This window comes from Xenopus tropicalis, chromosome 2 (genome assembly GCF_000004195.4).
Source record: "Xenopus tropicalis strain Nigerian chromosome 2, UCB_Xtro_10.0, whole genome shotgun sequence".
Classification (NCBI taxonomy): Eukaryota; Metazoa; Chordata; class Amphibia; order Anura; family Pipidae; genus Xenopus; species Xenopus tropicalis.
Window position 1 is genome coordinate 79,074,642 of NC_030678.2, and position 17,445 is coordinate 79,092,086.

Below are 17,445 nucleotides of genomic sequence, written 5' to 3' on the forward strand. Positions count from 1 at the left end.
TTGGATGCCAGGGTCTGTGATTCACATTTGAAAGCTGGAAAGATGCAGAAGAGGAATATAAATAATTTGGGTTATAAAAAATAAAAGATTTGAACGAAATTAAATGTCAATAAAAATAGAATTACCTCAACAAATGAGATGGCCCTAAGTAGGGTAAGGTCTCCCACTCGCCTGCAACATGCTAAAAGAGTGTGCTGTTCCATGAACAAAGTCCATTGGGTTTAGAACCCATTGTAATAGAATGGTACTGGGAGCTGTAGTGCAACAACAGCCCACAGAACATTTTTAAAATACAGCAGGACTACACTGGTGAAAAGCATCTGTTACAAATCTTGTGCAATTTGTATTGATATTATAATGGTACTAGGAGTTGCAGTTTAGCAATAGCAGTTCAGATAGATGTCAAGTTTAACTGCTCTTTTGTTTCTACATTTTACAGTTTTTCACACATTATTGTTAGTAAAAATGCAAAAAAGCCGCTCCTGGTAACTTTAAGAGCCGAATTTTAAACCGGAAATTCGGCTCTTCTAGTGCAGAGAACGCAATTGCGCTCTCTGCACTAGCGATCATCCAGGAGCCGCCTCAGGCGGCAATATGTCCAGAATCGCCCCTGGCCAGGACTTTAAATTTCCCTGCTTTCTCATTAGAGCTCCTGAGCTAAGGGTAACTGCAATACCATCATACTGTTTGCTGGGGGACTTGATTTTAACTGCACTAATAAGTAGTGCAGGACGTACAATGAGGGGCCTTGACGTGGCACGTGAGATTACATATTTTGGTGTGTGTGACATGTGGTTCTAACACCTCACTTTTTGTAAAAATTATTTTTAAAAGCAAAGTGAGCACTGGCAATTTTTCTTCTTTTTATGAAATGCATATGTTTTAACACCAGTGACTTAATTCATGTAGAAAGACAACTAGGGACATATAGTTACCCACACTGGAGGAGATTAAGGATAGTTGACAATATATCCTAAATGCCAGAGCCCAAGGTAAAAGGCAAGTTATAAGCACAGAGGGGTGCTATACTGATAAGCATCCATCCTACTTCTACCCTGTGAAGCTCCTCCGAGGGTACTTTACTTGTAAGCAGGGCTGTGGAGTCGAGGAGACTGAGGCAATTTTGGGTACCTGGAGTCGGAGTCGGCAAAAAATTAACCGACTCCGACTCCTACTAAATTTAAATGGGAATAAAAAAACAAAAAATAAAGAAAGTTTAAATGTCCCAATTCACAAACAGTCATAATTAATTACTTCTCTGCTATAAGAAAAAGCCCAATGCACGCAGTGCATAAACGAACACGTTGAGTGACTATGAAGCATGCTTTTCATTGACTGTATACTTCACTAAATGGGATGTAACACACAGTTAAGGTGCGGCAGCTCCACTGCGTCGTGTTCCTCTGTTACTGGGAACCCAATGCCCACTGGGAACCCAGCCTAACTCTCACTGATAACTAATTAAGGAAAAAAAAATTGCAGGACTAGAAATACTTGTATACGTGAAGGGAATGGATAGTCAATAGTTTAAAGGAACAGTAACACCAAAAAATGAAAGTATATAAAAGTAACTAAAATATAATGTGCTGCTGCCCTGCACTGTGTGTTTACTTCAGAAAATCTATTATAATTTATATAAATACCCTGCTGTGTAGCCCCGGAGCAGCCATTCCTGCACTGGTACAGCTGGGGTGTTTGCTACAGAAACCTTACTATAGTTTATATAAATACCCCGCTGTGTAGCCCCGGGGGCAGCCATTCCTGCACTAGTACAGCTGGGGTGTTTGCTACAGAAACCCTACTATAGTTTATATAAATACCCCGATGTTTAGCCCGGGGGCAGCCATTCCTGCACTGGTACAGCTGGGGTGTTTGCTACAGAAACCCTACTATAGTTAATATAAATACCCCGCTGTGTAGCCCCGGGGGCAGCCATTCCTGCACCGGTACAGCTGGGGTGTTTGCTACAGAAACCCTACTATAGTTTATATAAGTAAGCTGCTATGTAGCCATGGAGGCAGCCATTCAAAGGAGAAAAGGCACAGGCACATAGCAGATAACAGATAAAACACTATTGTATTCTACAGAACTTATCTGTTATCTGCTATGTAACCTGTGCCTTTTCTCCTTTTTTCCAGCTTGAATGGCTGCCCCCGTGGCTACACAGCAGCTTATTATATAAATTATAGTAGTTTTACTGTAGCAAACACACCAGTTTTACCAGTGCAGGGCAACAGTGCATTATATTTTTATTACTTTAAAGCTCTTTTATTTTTTGGTGTTACTGTTCCTTTAAGACTGAAGCTTTAAAACATTTGAAAAACTGCTGTAATCCAGCTGTAATGTTATCTTAAACTTTAAACATGACTAAGGGATTCTAGGGAAATCATTAGGAGTAGGAGTATAGATAAAATTGTCTATCAGTTTATTATCAGTTCAGTTGTGTTTTAAGTGCCCCCATAGGCGGATTTTCAATAAGGCTAGGGGAGGCGAAGCCTCCCCAAACCTGCTCTGGCACCCTAAAAATAAAAAAATAAAATAAAAAAACCTGGCTCCGTTTCTGAGCTGTCCTGCAAATCTTCTCCTGTCCCTGCAAACTCCGGGTTCTGCTCTAATCAGCTGTGCTCTGATTGGATCTTTCTTCTTGTATATTCTCCAATCAGAGCACAGCTTTCTTGACAGACAGTAAAATTGACCAATCAAGACACAGATGCAGACAGGGATCGGGAAATTTTGCAAACTGCAGAAATGAAGACTTAAAGAAGAATCTCCAGACTGTAAGTTTACCCATGAACCAGCTTTAAACTTTGCTGCAGTTTTCATCCCACAGGTGCTATACTGTATATGTTCTAAAGACTGACCCACTAGCTGGAATTAAATTGTTTTTTGTCATCTGACATTTATAATATCCCCTACCCTGACAGATGGAGGGTAAGTTAATTTTCCCCCTGACAAAGCTCATTGTGCTTTTATATATTTGTTATGGTTTTTTGCACATTCTATTTTTTTTTTACTTTTGTCATTGTTTTTTTCATTTATAGTAAGTTACAGTGGGGCCAATGCTGTGTATCAGTGCCAGTGTTATAGTGCCAGGGCCTGAATATCTGCCATCAGTACCCACTGCTCCTCATGGCATATAATGTGCTGGTTTTGTATATAAAGACTGCATCTCGCTGTATATAACGTGCCTGGGATGTCAGTACCTGCTGCCTCACTTTCTATAAAGCTAACTTAAACACATCTAATGGGGAGGTTCACTTTTAAGTTAACTTGTAGTATATTATAGAATGGCCTATTCCTAGCAACTTTGCAATTGGTCTTCCTAGTTAATTTTATATAGTTTTTGAATAATTTGCCTTTTGCTTCTGCCTCTTTCCAGCTTTCAAATGAGGGTCACTGACCAAAAAGTATTGCTCTGTGAAGCTACAGTTTTATTTTTCCATGCAGGCCCCTTAACTATTCATATTCCTATTTCTTGTTTAAACCACTACCTGGTATATAAGACCCTAGCAACCAGATAGCTGCTGAAATACCAAATGGAGAGCTGCTGAACAAAAAGCTAAATAACCGAAAAACCATTAAAAATAAAAGAGGACCAATTGCAAATTGTCTCAGAATATCAGTGTCTACATCATATTAAAAGTTAATTTAAAGGTGAAAGGTTTGGGGGCACTGAGAGCAGCATCCAAGGGGTTGGGGAGCTCATGAGCCACTGGTTGGGGATCACTGTTCTATGGTCTCCATGTGTCTGAGTGGGTTTCCTCCCTCTCCGTTTTTTTTTTTTCACACTCCAAATGCATACAGGCAGGTAAATTGGTTACTGATAAAAGGGGCATTAGACTGTAAGCTCTGCTGGGGCAGTGAATGCCGTATAATGTCTTTAAAGCATTATATAAAATACAGGTATGTGGTTTTTGCTAAACTACAAATCTCAGCATACTTTAATATATTATCAAGGCTAAGACATGCTGTGAGTTGTAGTGCAGCAACATAAAGGTTGTATTCTTAAAGTAACATTGCTCAGTAAATCTTTTCCCCAGTTCTCCAGGGCCTGTGGCTGCGATAAAATGCAAAATAATCCTTCAATGTCCCCTTTAACCTAACTGAACACAAATGTATAGAGAACCCCTAACAGAAGTGCACGTATGAATGCTTTTACATCCTAAGCATTTTAGGGTTAAAAAAATCCCCCCCCCACCCGCACTTTTGCACAGTATCCCTGGGAGTCAGTAGGAACGGCAAGAGGTAGTTGGGAAGTTCATTTTTTACACCAGCAGTGAATCCACTAAGTGTCACATTAGCTGTAGGTCAGTCTGTGTATGGGCCATCTTTAGCCTCCCCAAACAAAAAAGTCATCCTCCGCCTATGAGTGCCCCTTCCCCTTCCTGGATGTATAAAATACATTAGCATATTAAAAACAGAGGAGTCGGAGTCGGAAGTATCAGAAACTGAGGAGTCGGAGAATTTATCTACGACGCCACAGCCCTGCTTGTAAGCACTGTGCTGCCATTTACATCTATGTCCCAGGCCCGACCTCATCCTATTATTCTACCTTTTCTAATCTTTTAAAGGCACATAATGTAACTAACAAACACGCCCTCTGAGATCTTAGGAAAACCATTTAGATACCTGCCACTTCGAGCACCAACCACCTCAGCCATAAAGGCCCCCACATTGTTGAAAATTCCAACCCCCCCCCCGCCAACATGTACCTCCAAGTGGCGCCATGTCATTTCTCTTCCTTTCTACTGCCTGCCAGAGGCTGCTGCAACTGTATTTCCCAGCATGGTAAGCGGCAAGTCTAGGGTGGTGGAACCAGGTATTCTCCTGGAGCCCTGTTACCCCAGTCTGACACTAGACATACATATCCAGAGTCTTGGCAAGTACTATGAGCCTCATGTTTTTAAACTATTTGTCTTTCTATCCTACTTAAAATGTAAAAGGTTTGTTGCTAGGAATTACACCCCATAGCAACCAGAAAACAAAAAAAAAACACAAGAATAAAAAAAAACTACCTGTAAATGGTAGATTTACCACTGTCTACGATCATCATACCAAAATTTCAAGATAAACAAAACCTTTAAAGCACAAGCTTTTTAAAATTCATTATAAGTATTTAGGTTGCTGGGCTATTGTACTGTATTTTGTAGTAGGACATTGATTTGCAGGGGAAACATTTGATTTGTAACTGTTTGGTGCTCTGGTTCTATTATTATAACCATTTGTAAATAATAAAATGTTTCATGTTTATTTTTATCATTTACAAAGAAGATTTTATCAAGTTGAGATCCTTCTGAATATAAAAAATGAATTTCCCTCTGAAGCTACCAGATTCTGTGTTCAACTACTGGTACCCTAAAGGGGAACTACACCCTAAAACAGTTTTTTTTGCATAATGAATGAAAATGTAATTCAATCAACTCTCCAATATACATTAATTACAAATGTTAAATGGTTTTATAAGTATTTGTAAACAAAATTGTTAACAAAAGCAGTAACTGTTTGGTTGTTTGTACTGTCCCCATCTGCTATAGAAGAAGCTGATTGGAACAGAATTAAATGTCATAACAGGATTCTGGTAAGAAATTCCTTAAGGCTCCTAGAAAAGTCCATTTACATGGGCTTTGTCCCATTTACATGGGTTTATCCTATAGGCTAAAGCTCACCCACTGGGTTTAAAAGCAGAAGCCAGGATAACAGCTGATCAGATTCCCCACTACAGACCGGTTTCGCCCTTTTTGGGGCTCATCAGTGTAGCGCAGGGTTTTCTGATCAGCTTAGGTAGAGCCAGGAGTGGGGATACACGAACAAGCTAAAGGGATTGAGGAGACCGCCTCATACGTATGCAAATATCATAACAGGATTCTGGGAAGAAATTCCTTAAGGCTCCTAGAAAAGTCCATTTACATGGGCTTTGTCCCATTTACATGGGTTTATCCTATAGGCTAAAGCTCACCCACTGGGTTTAAAGCAGAAGCCAGGATAATAGGTGATCAGATTCCCAACTACAGACTGGTTTCACCCTTTTTGGGGCTCATCAGTGTAGCGCAGGGTTTTCTGATCAGCTTAGGTAGAGCCAGGAGTGGGGATACACAAACAAGCTAAAGGGATTGAGGAGACCGCCTCATACGTATGCAAATGTCATAACAGGATTCTGGGAAGAAATTCCTTAAGGCTCCTAGAATTAACTAATACATTTGAAAGTTGCACAGAACTGTGCATTTTATTTTATTATATAAAAAAACTCTTGGTTTGATTTGCCTTTTATCATACACTTTTTTGTTTCATGGATCGTACCCCATAGCAAATAATCACGTTTGGCTATTTGATTTGTTAGGGAGAAAAACCAACAACAGACTAGCCCAAAGACAAATGGGTGGGAGGGATGGAAGCAGGTCAGACTCAGACTCTGAATCGCCTTCAAAAAGAAAACTGTAAGAGGCAAGTAGACTATTGATGCTGCTTTACATTCAAGTGAGGAAACATTCACATGTTCACTTGCACTGCAGCCTGTGGTTATGCAAAGCAGATGCCCACAGCAGCTATTGGGCTATTATTTCAGAGCTCAGACCATGTGTAAGCGGAACAAACCCATTTATCTGCACTGGCATCACTGTGGCACAGAGCTGCAGTCTGAGGAAACTAGAGAACTACTGTATGTGCATACATTTCCTAACTTAAATAGGCTCTTGAAAAAAACTGTTTCTCTGTTATGAACATAATATGTAGCAGCCATAAATTATTTTATGATTTCAATCGTTGACAGAACTTTCCTGAGCATGCAATGCATGGAATACATTATATAACCTGCATCCCAACTTTTATAGTGTTCATGCTATCAGGTATTTAAACTACAAAGCTTTAATTTCCATAAATGACCAACAGTTATTTTTAACATTATTACAATGGAGGTTGATAGATGAGCAGCTAATAAAATAAGCTTGGTTATGAGGTCATTTTCTCTGTGGTTTCGATACATCACCACTTAAGAATATGGCCTATGCTGTTCCTCCGCTATCTGTACTAAATGGGTTCTTTGTTTCATTTCCATAAACAGAATGTGTTTACGTTAGCACAAACAAAAATAAACATTTATCTATGAGCTTGTACTCATGGGACATAATACTTGCCCCTACTTTGTATTCTTTTTTTAAGAGTAGCAAATGAATGAAGGATGTGAGCTATCCAAAAGTAGGTAAAGTTCAGTGCACTGGACATATTTAAATAAGTATGGTATTTATTAAGCACGCTTAAGAACAAACCCATAGTCCATACATGAATAACATAATGTATATACATTTATGTGCTAGCCCAGAATGTAAGGGATTTAAAATATATATTTTTCCAGCCTACACAAACAAGTTTCATGTTTTATTCATGGCATACATAGAAACCTGACACTTATTTTCATCAGTACATGGTACAACAGTTCTAAAAAGATACCATTAAATAAACATAACATAAATATTCCATATGCTGTGTGAGGAAGTAAATGTGTTGCAGATTAGTGGTTTCCCTAGCAACTATAGTGGCTACACGGAGGTACCCCTGAACATAATCACTTACAATGGCTTTCTGTTTCCAGCCAAACAAATTTCCATTATCAAAAAATTCCATATGGAACCGTTTTCTATTAAATTAGGTAACTTAATCAAAGCAAAAAAAAAAAAAAAAAAACGACTAGTCCATGTTACAGAATATTTTTAAAATTCTGTTAAAATAATAGATGACTGTGCAAGTGCCTAGTTAAGTCATTTGCTTTGGGTGGGGACATGGTTGAGCAATTAAAACCCGTCTGTATCGAAAAAGTTCCTTTAGAAGAAATGATATGTCATTCTAACATCAAACACAAAAGGTTTTAAACACAAAAGTCGCAACACGAATGACTGAGTCTAAATAAAATCGCCGTATTTGTGAAATCTAGATACAGAGAACAGGAGAAAGGTAATGTATTCATGCGCTAAAAGAATACCGTGCGGCACGTAATTGCTTGTTGCTACGAATGCCAGATTTCCCAGCGCTGAAATCTGATCCAAATTCTAGTTAGCAGGAGTCTCAGCAGGGGATGATGAGTGAGAGAAGGTGGGGAAGAGGTGCCAGAGAGGGCACAAGGCACAGTGGCGTTACTTACGCAGCTGAGCAAGGAGCAGATTCCCAGGCAGGCGCCCATGGTACCCGGAATAAGGCGCACTCACACACACACTAAGGCGCACTCGGTACGGTAGGTGCTGGTTTTGAGCAGCTGTGAGGAGTTTGTAATGTCACGGCCATGTGACCAAGATGTGTGTGATGTCAGGAGGGGAGTGTCTAGCTCCTAGCTTGGACCTGCTGCTGCCTGTGCAGTACTACTGTGCCTGTGCCAGTGCCAGTGCCAGCCTAGAAGTTGGAACTGTTGCTTCTTTATAAAAAGAGAGGGAAAGGCAGGATTTCATTAGAATATTGTGAGTTGCAGCATTACTAAAGTGAAAATTTTACAAATGTGTCTAATTCTATTTTTATTTTATTTTAATATTAATACTACTGTATAATTCTTATGCATATTTATTCTTAAAATTGTACAACACTATTGCTTGTGTAGCTTACACATAAGAATTTCACTCACATGTACTGTATCTGTGTACCAGTAACGTGATGTGACAATAAAAGTGATTTGATTTGATTTGAGCCCTTGGGTGTAAGGGCTGCAATGCATGCATGGGTATTGCAATACTGTCCAATGGCGTATAGGGCAAGATCATTTTAGGCCCCCAAAACTTTGGGAAGATGTTTTATGACCACATATTTTGAAACTGCTAAGGAGAAGCAGTAGACTATTTGTCTTCTAAGTAGTTACAGGGAGTGCTTCCTTTATATCAGTGATCAGGGTTTGACTGGGGGGTGCAGCACCTCCTGTTGGCTGCCTGCACATAGAGGACCTACCAAATAACCAATAACAGTCCTTATTTGGCACCCCGTGATCTTTTAAATGCTTGTTTTGCTCCCCAATTAATTTTACATTTGAGTGTGGCTCATGGGTTAAAAAAGGTTGGGGTCCCTGCTCTATAGTAACACTGCTGCTACTTAGGATGAAGACACACAGAGCTACTAGCAGTAGCTACAGAAACAGACAATGCTGATCAGTTGCTGATAACAGTCTCTACATGTGTTTTACCAGAGGAAATTCTCAGTATTGTCTATGGTAGGGAATTTTCTGGCATTTAGTAGCCACGACAAGTAGCTGCTACTAGTAGCTCCATGTGTCTTCACCCTGGTACTTAGGTATATGATACATAAAAGAAGGGCTGTTGTGATATGTTTTGTTTAGGGTTGCTGAAAGATATCATGCAATGCATGCAGCTCACCGTAAAACAAGCCCCACCCAACTAATTAAAAAAAGGAATTCTTAAAAAAGAAAAGAAAGAAAATTGTATTGCTATTGTGATATAAGGTAGCATTCTTCCCTACTGGGTCACTACTGGCAACACAGTTTTAAACACACAGAAGTGACGCAACCCCTCATCTGAAAATACTAGATGCAACTTGCAAGCGCAGTTGCATCAATTTTTTGTCATATTTGACACAATTATGGTGGATGAAACTAGAAGTGCAACCGCAATTACAATGAAATTAAGATTTGTGTCAGAAATACCTCTTTGTACACTATTGGGCAGATTTATCAACATGTGAGTTTAAAGCTTAATACATAAAAACTCACCCACATTCTATTCATTCCTATGGGATTTTCATAGAAGTGTATTGATTAATAAGTGAACTTTAGAACTCACCATTTGATAAATATGCTAAAAAAGGAGTCTATATGTATTAAGCTCTAAACGTTTTGACCACCATGGTTCACTTGTGGAGAACTCCTGAGGTCAAAACACTCTTAACTGCCTGATGCTTTCCACAGCAAAGCATCAAATGAATAAGGATAAAACATGTTAAGCTATGTACTTGTGCATGGCTACATTATATGTAAATTATTAGCCTTTAATTATTTAATGCTATTGAGTGTTGTGGATAATTGCTGTGGATAACCAGACTGTAAAGTCCCTGTTTTCTATAGCTCTCACAATAAAAAGTTAATAATTACACTATTAAAAACCTTAATCATTTACATGTCATATAACTGTCCATAAAGTTGAAACTACAAATCTACTGAACAAAACAAGCAAAATAATTACAAATAAAACTACAAAGCATATAAATGAAGAACATTTGAAAATTGTTGCAGAATATCACTGTCTGCATCTGACTAAAAATACATTTAAAGGGGAACTTATTTAGCTATAGAAATGCAAGAAGTTCAAGATTTCTTGTACATGTTTTGTTGTCGAGTCATATAGAACTACTTGCACTGCAATCTGACAAATTATTTTTCAGTTTAGAATTGCATCACCAACCGCAAATGTAAACAATCTATATAGATTGTAAGCTCTATGGGGCAGGGACCTCCTTCATCTTGTGTTTCTGACTCTTATTGCAACTGCACCTTGTATTTATTGTATTTATTGTTGTACTTTGTATTTATCCATTTTGTATTTACCAATTATTTTTAACCCCCTGTCTGTATTAATGAATTCTACTGTACAGCGCTGCGTACATAAGTAGCGCTTTATAAATAAAGATATACATACATACATACATACAATTTACAACAAATTTATGACAATTCTTTTTTTTCCCTGCATTTTGGTAACAGGTCAGGGAAAGCCCTTTTCTGTGTAAGATCATTAAAACCCAATACATAGAGAGAGGTCTGTGAAGAATGGTTTTGCTGAAATGGGAGTGAAAAAAAATTGACTGGCCTACACAGAACCCTGACCTCAAACCAAATATCACCCGCAGGATAAACTGAAATGCAGACTGTGGTTAAAGCCTGATTGCCCAGCATTAGTCCCCAACCTCATTAATACTCCTGTGACTGAATGGAAGAACATCCCACAATAAAACTCGCATCCAGTGGAGAGCCTTCCATAGAAGATCAGAGCTGTTATAGCAGCAAAGGTTTGACCTGGGTTCCAAATAAGATGTTTTACAAGCCTGTACAATATTTTATTTAATATAATACATCTGGAATAACATATTATAATAGTGGCACAAAGAACTAAGTAATACATGGGATATTTCTTGCATAGAGGTCCACCTCTCACAGCTTTGTGTGGATCAGCTTTGGAGTGACAGGTAGATTAGGAGCAGTGACAGATAGATAGGGTTGCAGTTGTTTCAGAAGCTGTATGCTGGGTTAATACAGATTTAACTATTTATTTAATAGAAAACTGGGATGCTGTGCAGTGCAGCAAGGATGACTATCTTTGGCATTTTGACTGGTGTAGAATTATGGATCATTTTCCATCAGCCTTTGTTTCAGAGCCGCTGTAAGGCACTGGTAAGCCCTGGTCAAATATGCCAGTGGTGACCCCCAGTCCATACAAAATATTTGGTAGTACTCAAGTAAAACAAACATCCGGAGTCTCTTTAAGAATTTCTTCTTTAATATTATTATAATTTATTTGATCTGTGTTTTATTTTTGTATAAGACATTTCCATTAGAAGCATTTATTTACAGCAGGAGTTTGGATGAAATGGCTGATGGCAGGTCCCTTGTTCTGGTAGATATTCTACTGTGTACCTTTTGCCTTTTTATTTAAGCCATTGCTGTGAATCTATCATTTCTTGCCTCTTGTAAGTTGTATTATTCTCATGCCAATACATTTAATAAACTTAGGTAGTACTTGTCTCTATAAACTTCTTTTTAGGGCAAGGCAAACATTTTTATCCAGTTCCGTACAAGGTTTATGGCCTTTGTAGTTCAGCAGCCAACAAATGGAGAAATACCATGATTTTTGTTACATTACTGTAACCTCAGCCTTCTGTCTAGTGGTGGGACATACAGTACCTACTCTTACCCCAGCCTGCGTTTCTAACTAAATTCCTGCCTGCTATGATCCTGTAATCTTTTGCAGTAAGACCTTTCATTAAGCTAGTATTTATCTGTAGTAGACTATGTGCCCTTTTCAGGCCTTAGGTATTTTACCAATTAATCCATTCCCGTACAATGCTTTCAGGTAGATTCCCCATATACACCCTATGACTACCCTGCCTGTCTTTACACAGTGACCAGAAAGTAGGTTTCAATCACATGTCCATTTGTCATTCAGTATCAGGTTGGTTTGTGGAAACAACATGACAAAACTGACCTATGATAATTAACTGTGACTCATTTTTTGACTGTGCTCTAACCGGTTTCACAGGTTTGTCACTAGGAGCCTGCTTTATTCACTCAATGACACCGCCCTAAGCAAATGTAATCACTCTACTCCTTGCATTTCTCTTTAGGATCAGCCCAGGATAAAGCCAACCTTTTCTATAAAAAAATCAAAGCACTCTAAACAATATTAAAGAGTAATTTTGTTTTATCCAGGAGAATTTCATTGTTCTCATGTAGAAGACGTGCTGCTTTTTTAACTTTCTTAACACCCATAATCTGTTGGACCGGCTGCAATCTGATTTTCGGCCTGCGCACTCTACTGAGACGGCGTTGTGCACTCTACTGAGACGGCGTTGTGCAGAGTTACAAATGACCTTCAGGTTGCCAAAGCCAAAGATTACTTTTCTATACTAATCCTCCTCGATCTATCAGCTGCGTTTGATACAGTCGACCACTCCCTCCTGATGCAAATTCTGCATTTGATTGATATCCGTAGTCAGGGTGCATCCTGGATCTCTTCTTACCTCTCTAACCAATCCATCACTGTCTCCTATGTAAACAAAACCTCATCTCCAGTTCCACTTAATGTGGGGGTACCCCAAGACTTTGTACTTGGGTCATTGTTGTTCTCTGTCTACACACTGTCTTTGGGAGATCTTATCCATTCATTTGGCTTTAAATACCATCTGTATGCTGATAATATCCAAATGTATTTTTTGAGTCCTTCATTAACAGTTGAAACTGAGTTTCAAATCTCTAACTGCCTCCTAGCTATCTCCAATTGGATGAACCAACACCACCTCAAACTGAACCTAACAAAAACTGAACTAATGATATTTCCGCCTAAGCCTGATCCTACCCCCCCCCCCTTTACTATTTCTATCAATGGCACCCTCATCAACCCCTGTCGATTTGGCGCGTTGTCTGACCATATTAACACCACTGTCAAAACCTTTTTCTTACGCAATATTGCCAAAATCAGTCCCTTTCTTTCTACTGCAACAGCTAGGCTGCTCATGCATGCTCCCATCCTATCCCGCTACTGCTGCCAGAATTCTCTTCCTTTCATCCAGGAGAGTCAAGGCCCTTCCCCTGCTAAAGTCCTGATTGTGGCTTAAACAAATAATATCTTACAAACTCCTTCTCTTAAAGGAGAAAGAAAGGTAAAAATTAAGTAAGCTTTATCAGAAAGTTCTATGTAAATACAGCTATAAGCACTCACAGAGTTCTCTGTCAAAAGATTTCTTGTGATTGGCTCAGATCCACATTCCTAAGGGGGAAGAGTGAGTTCTTAGCATTCTTGACAAGGAGGGAGCAGGAAAGAGCAGAAAGCAAAGAGCTGTGTGTCTCTGGCAGAGGAAAACAGACACAACTAATCTTTTGACAGGGAACTCAGTGCAGCGTTTCTGTGTGTGCTTATGGCTGTATTTACATAGACCTTTCTGATAAAGCTTACTTAGTTTTTGCCTTTCCTTCTCCTAACAGTAACACCAAAAAATTAAAGTGTATAAAAGTAATTACTATATAATGTAATGCTGCTCTGTACTGGTACAACTGGTGTGTTTTCCTTAGAAAGACTACTATAGTTTATATAAATAAAGCTTCTGTGTAGCCACGGGGGCAGCCATATACAGGAGAAAAGGCACAGGTTACTTAGCGGATAACAGATAAAACCCCATTATATTCTACAAAGCTTATCTGTTATCTGCTATGTGCCTGTGCCTTTTCTCCTTTTTCCCAACTTCAATGGCTGCCCCTGTGTTGACATAGCAGCTCATTTATATAAACTATAGTAGTGTTTCTGTTGCAAAGTTACCAGTTTTACCAGCACAGGGCAACTGTACATTACATTTTAATTACTTTAAAACACTTTCATTTTTTGGTGTTACTGTTCCTTTAAGGGCACTATTGAGAGAACTGAAGGTATGCCTGCAGCTTGAGATTAACTCTTTATTAGCCTTTCCTTCTCCTTTAACCTTCAAAGCTCTCCATTCCTCTGCTCCTCACTACATCTCTTCTCTTGTGTCTCCATACGTTCCTGGCTGACTCCTCACAGAGCAACTGCTTGTTTGTTCCCCCCACTACTACTGCTGTTTCCCCCTTACATGTTGATTGCCCTCCCTGATCTCGTCCGGGGAGAATCCTCCCTCAGTCTTTTTAAAATTAAACTTAAAGACTACTTCTTGGAGCACTCACCCAGCAACTGGGAACTAGCACTTATATTGTACTGTCACCCACTGTGACCTACAGCACTTATATTTGCCTACTTGTGTCTGTAAGTTACCCTCCCATCTAGATTTTAAGCTCTACAGGGCAGGGACCTCCATCGTCTTGTGTCTTTGACCTTAACTTATTGCAAATGTATCTTGTTTTTATTTATTTATATTTATTGTTATACTTTGTATTTATCTATTATTATCTTTAATTCCCTGTTTGTATTAATGTATTCTACTGTACAGTACTGCGTACATAAGTAGAGCTTTATAAATAAAGATATACATTTCTCACCCCAATATGCTTTTTCTTCTTTAGTTGCTTTCTAAGTCCTGCCCCTCACAAGCCACATTACAACTTTGCATTAGAAAGCACCTCTTCTGGATGGATAGTAAAGCATAATACATGTGAAGGCTTTTCGGAACACTGTGAGCAGTTGATGCAGCCCTCCAACAACAGGTCTATTGGATTGTAATAGAATTTAATTTTTGGCCCGAAAGCCAAAGAATCAGATTAGTCTGATCTGGACCAGCACATGAGTGGGCAAATCAGGCATGGGTGACCAAATGCGGATGCCAGTTAAGGGCCCTTTGTATGAAGATTACAACTTTGCATTAGAAAGCACCTCTTCTGGATGGATAGTAAAGCATAATACATGCGAAGGCTTTTCGGAACACTGTGAGTAGTTGATGCAGCCCTCCAACAACAGGTCTATTGGATTGTAATAGAATTTAATTTTTGGCCCGAAACCCAAAGAATCAGATTAGTCTGATCTGGACCAGCACATGAGTGGGCAAATCAGGCATGGGTGACCAAATGTGGATGCCAGTTAAGGGCCCTTTGTATGAAGACATATTGTACTTTAGAATGTTGTACTTTATTAATTTACTGCACAGTTTGTTCCCCTTGTCTGTACAAGGGCAATAGCGCTTTCTGCACTAGAATAGCAGATATTCTGATTTTAAAAAATCATTAATCTGTCTCTTAATGTTGCAAGGAGCAGCTTTTTGCCATGTCTTGTTGTACACAACAATATTGTTTATGAAGACAATTATACCCTGATCAATGTACTGTACATGATCCATACCACAATTATGTTCTTCAGCAGTCTTATCCCTCTGCCTGGCAGAACGCTCTGCATATCTAGAGAAAGTCCAGGGGACAGATTCCATGGGGTACAAGGTTCTCAAATTTTACTGAGCACATGATAATGTTTAGTTGATCATTTGATATTGTCATTATTATTTATATAGTGCTTCCATTTCTCTCAGCACTTTACAGAGCTAGGGGATTCCAATTCAAGATTTAACAGACATACAGGCAAACATTTCACCTTAATAGATGCACAAAAAGGGGTTCTGGGAGCACTCCAAGGCTAAATAAAATATACAAATACACTGGAAATGTGACTGGCCTTTGAAAAATATGACCAGAGGTAAATAGTTAGGACCACCATATGGGGTTTGCCCTGATGTGGTATGGTGGCTTGCCAGTTTTATGATCATAATTTTGTAACTACAAACCCCTGTTTCTTGAAAATATGTGCACTAACATAGATACTGAATTACATATGAAACAGGGGATCAGGAAATGTGCATTTATCAATCCCCCTCTCTCTTTTGTATGCTTGTACCTAAATAGATGTAGACTAAGTCAGCAGCTTATCTGCCCATGTAAGGGCCCTCCTTGCCTCCCTACCAGACTGCCGACTGACCAAATATATATTGGACATTTTTAAAAATTCCCTCATCCCCATCAGCAGTCATATTAGCACATTAATATTTACATAGGTCTCTACTATAATCTGATCATTGTTGTGAGAGCCAATTGATTGGATCAGCCCGATATTGCTTAGCTTAAGGTGGCCATATTGGGGAAAGATCCACTTAATGAGCAGTTTTTTAGATGTATGGGCAGCTATATAATTGCATATTAATAGGCAATAGGGTGAGGGACTTGCTTTCTTATTTGGCCAAAATAGTTGGTACTGACCAGTAAAGTCACATAGATACATGTCGACTTTAGGTCCATGGCACACAGGGAGATTAGGCACCCGCCATAAATCTTTCACTTTCCTTGGCAGGCACCGCAGCAACATAACAAAAGATTTGTCTCCTGCAGTAGCATAGATTTATCATGGGCAACTAATCTCTCTCTGTGCCTTCACCCACAGGGAAATATCACATTTATCGCTTTGTTGCCCACTAAAGATCACATCTCCCATGGTTACAAATCAACCAAAAATATCTTTTGCTGAATCAGATAATGTGACACTCAACTCAACAAAAAGGGAAATGCCAGATGAAGATTCTACAAGAATAGATATTCTTGTAGCAGCTACATCTGGCATTTCCCTTTTTGTTGAGTTGAGTGTCACATTATCTTATTCAGTAAAAGTTATTATCATGAATTATCATGCAATATATATCAATTAAAAAATATGTAGCCTTTTCTTGATTTTTAATGTAATAATATGGTTTGGAACAATTACCTTAGCCTAGCCTCCTTTTCTCCTGCCGATCTGACTGTCTACTTTGAGACTCAAATAAAATGTAACAGTAGTCTACTCTCCTCAGCCTGCATCCTCCAAATCCCGCAATTCCCTGTACATGTGACATCAATAAGGAAAGTAACATCACAGTGCAATGCATTGTGGGTTATGTAGCTCTTGCATGCTGTCTGTAAACTCTAGAGAAGTTTAAAGGAACAGATTACAATGATAGGTATATTATGGGTTTCTGTGTTGACAAATTTTGTTTCTGAAGCCAGAGTTCCCCTAAATGTTTTTAGCACATTTAGGATATTGTGATCCTAATTGCAGAAAATTCCCTTATCTTAAAAACCACACCCCCGAGCATTCTGGATAATCAGTCCCATACCTGTATTAACATGCACAGCTAGGGTTAGTGCCCTGCAGACCTGAAAGGCCTGCTCAAAGTGTTGTTACTTTGGGAGGAACTGTTTTTTCAGGTGCTATAGGAACTCAAGCTCAAGCTGGGATAGCACCTATAATATATGCTTACATTGATTAGAAACCTATA

General features: G+C 39.0%; 1 protein-coding gene across 3 annotated transcripts in view; it reads right to left on the reverse strand.

Moving 5' to 3' along the window:
* The window catches only part of serinc2 (serine incorporator 2), a 50,833-nt gene that overhangs the window by 19,834 nt on the left and 13,554 nt on the right, over positions 1–17,445 (reverse strand). Inside the window, exon 1 of one of the 3 annotated variants that reach the window (NM_001016562.2) lies at positions 8,132–8,182. The exons of the other annotated variants lie outside the window; for them this stretch is intronic. Coding sequence (NP_001016562.1) covers positions 8,132–8,170 — 39 coding nt within the window. The 5' untranslated portion in view covers positions 8,171–8,182. Of the gene's footprint in view, positions 1–8,131; positions 8,183–17,445 lie in introns of those variants that run through there. 3 annotated transcript variants of the gene reach the window in all.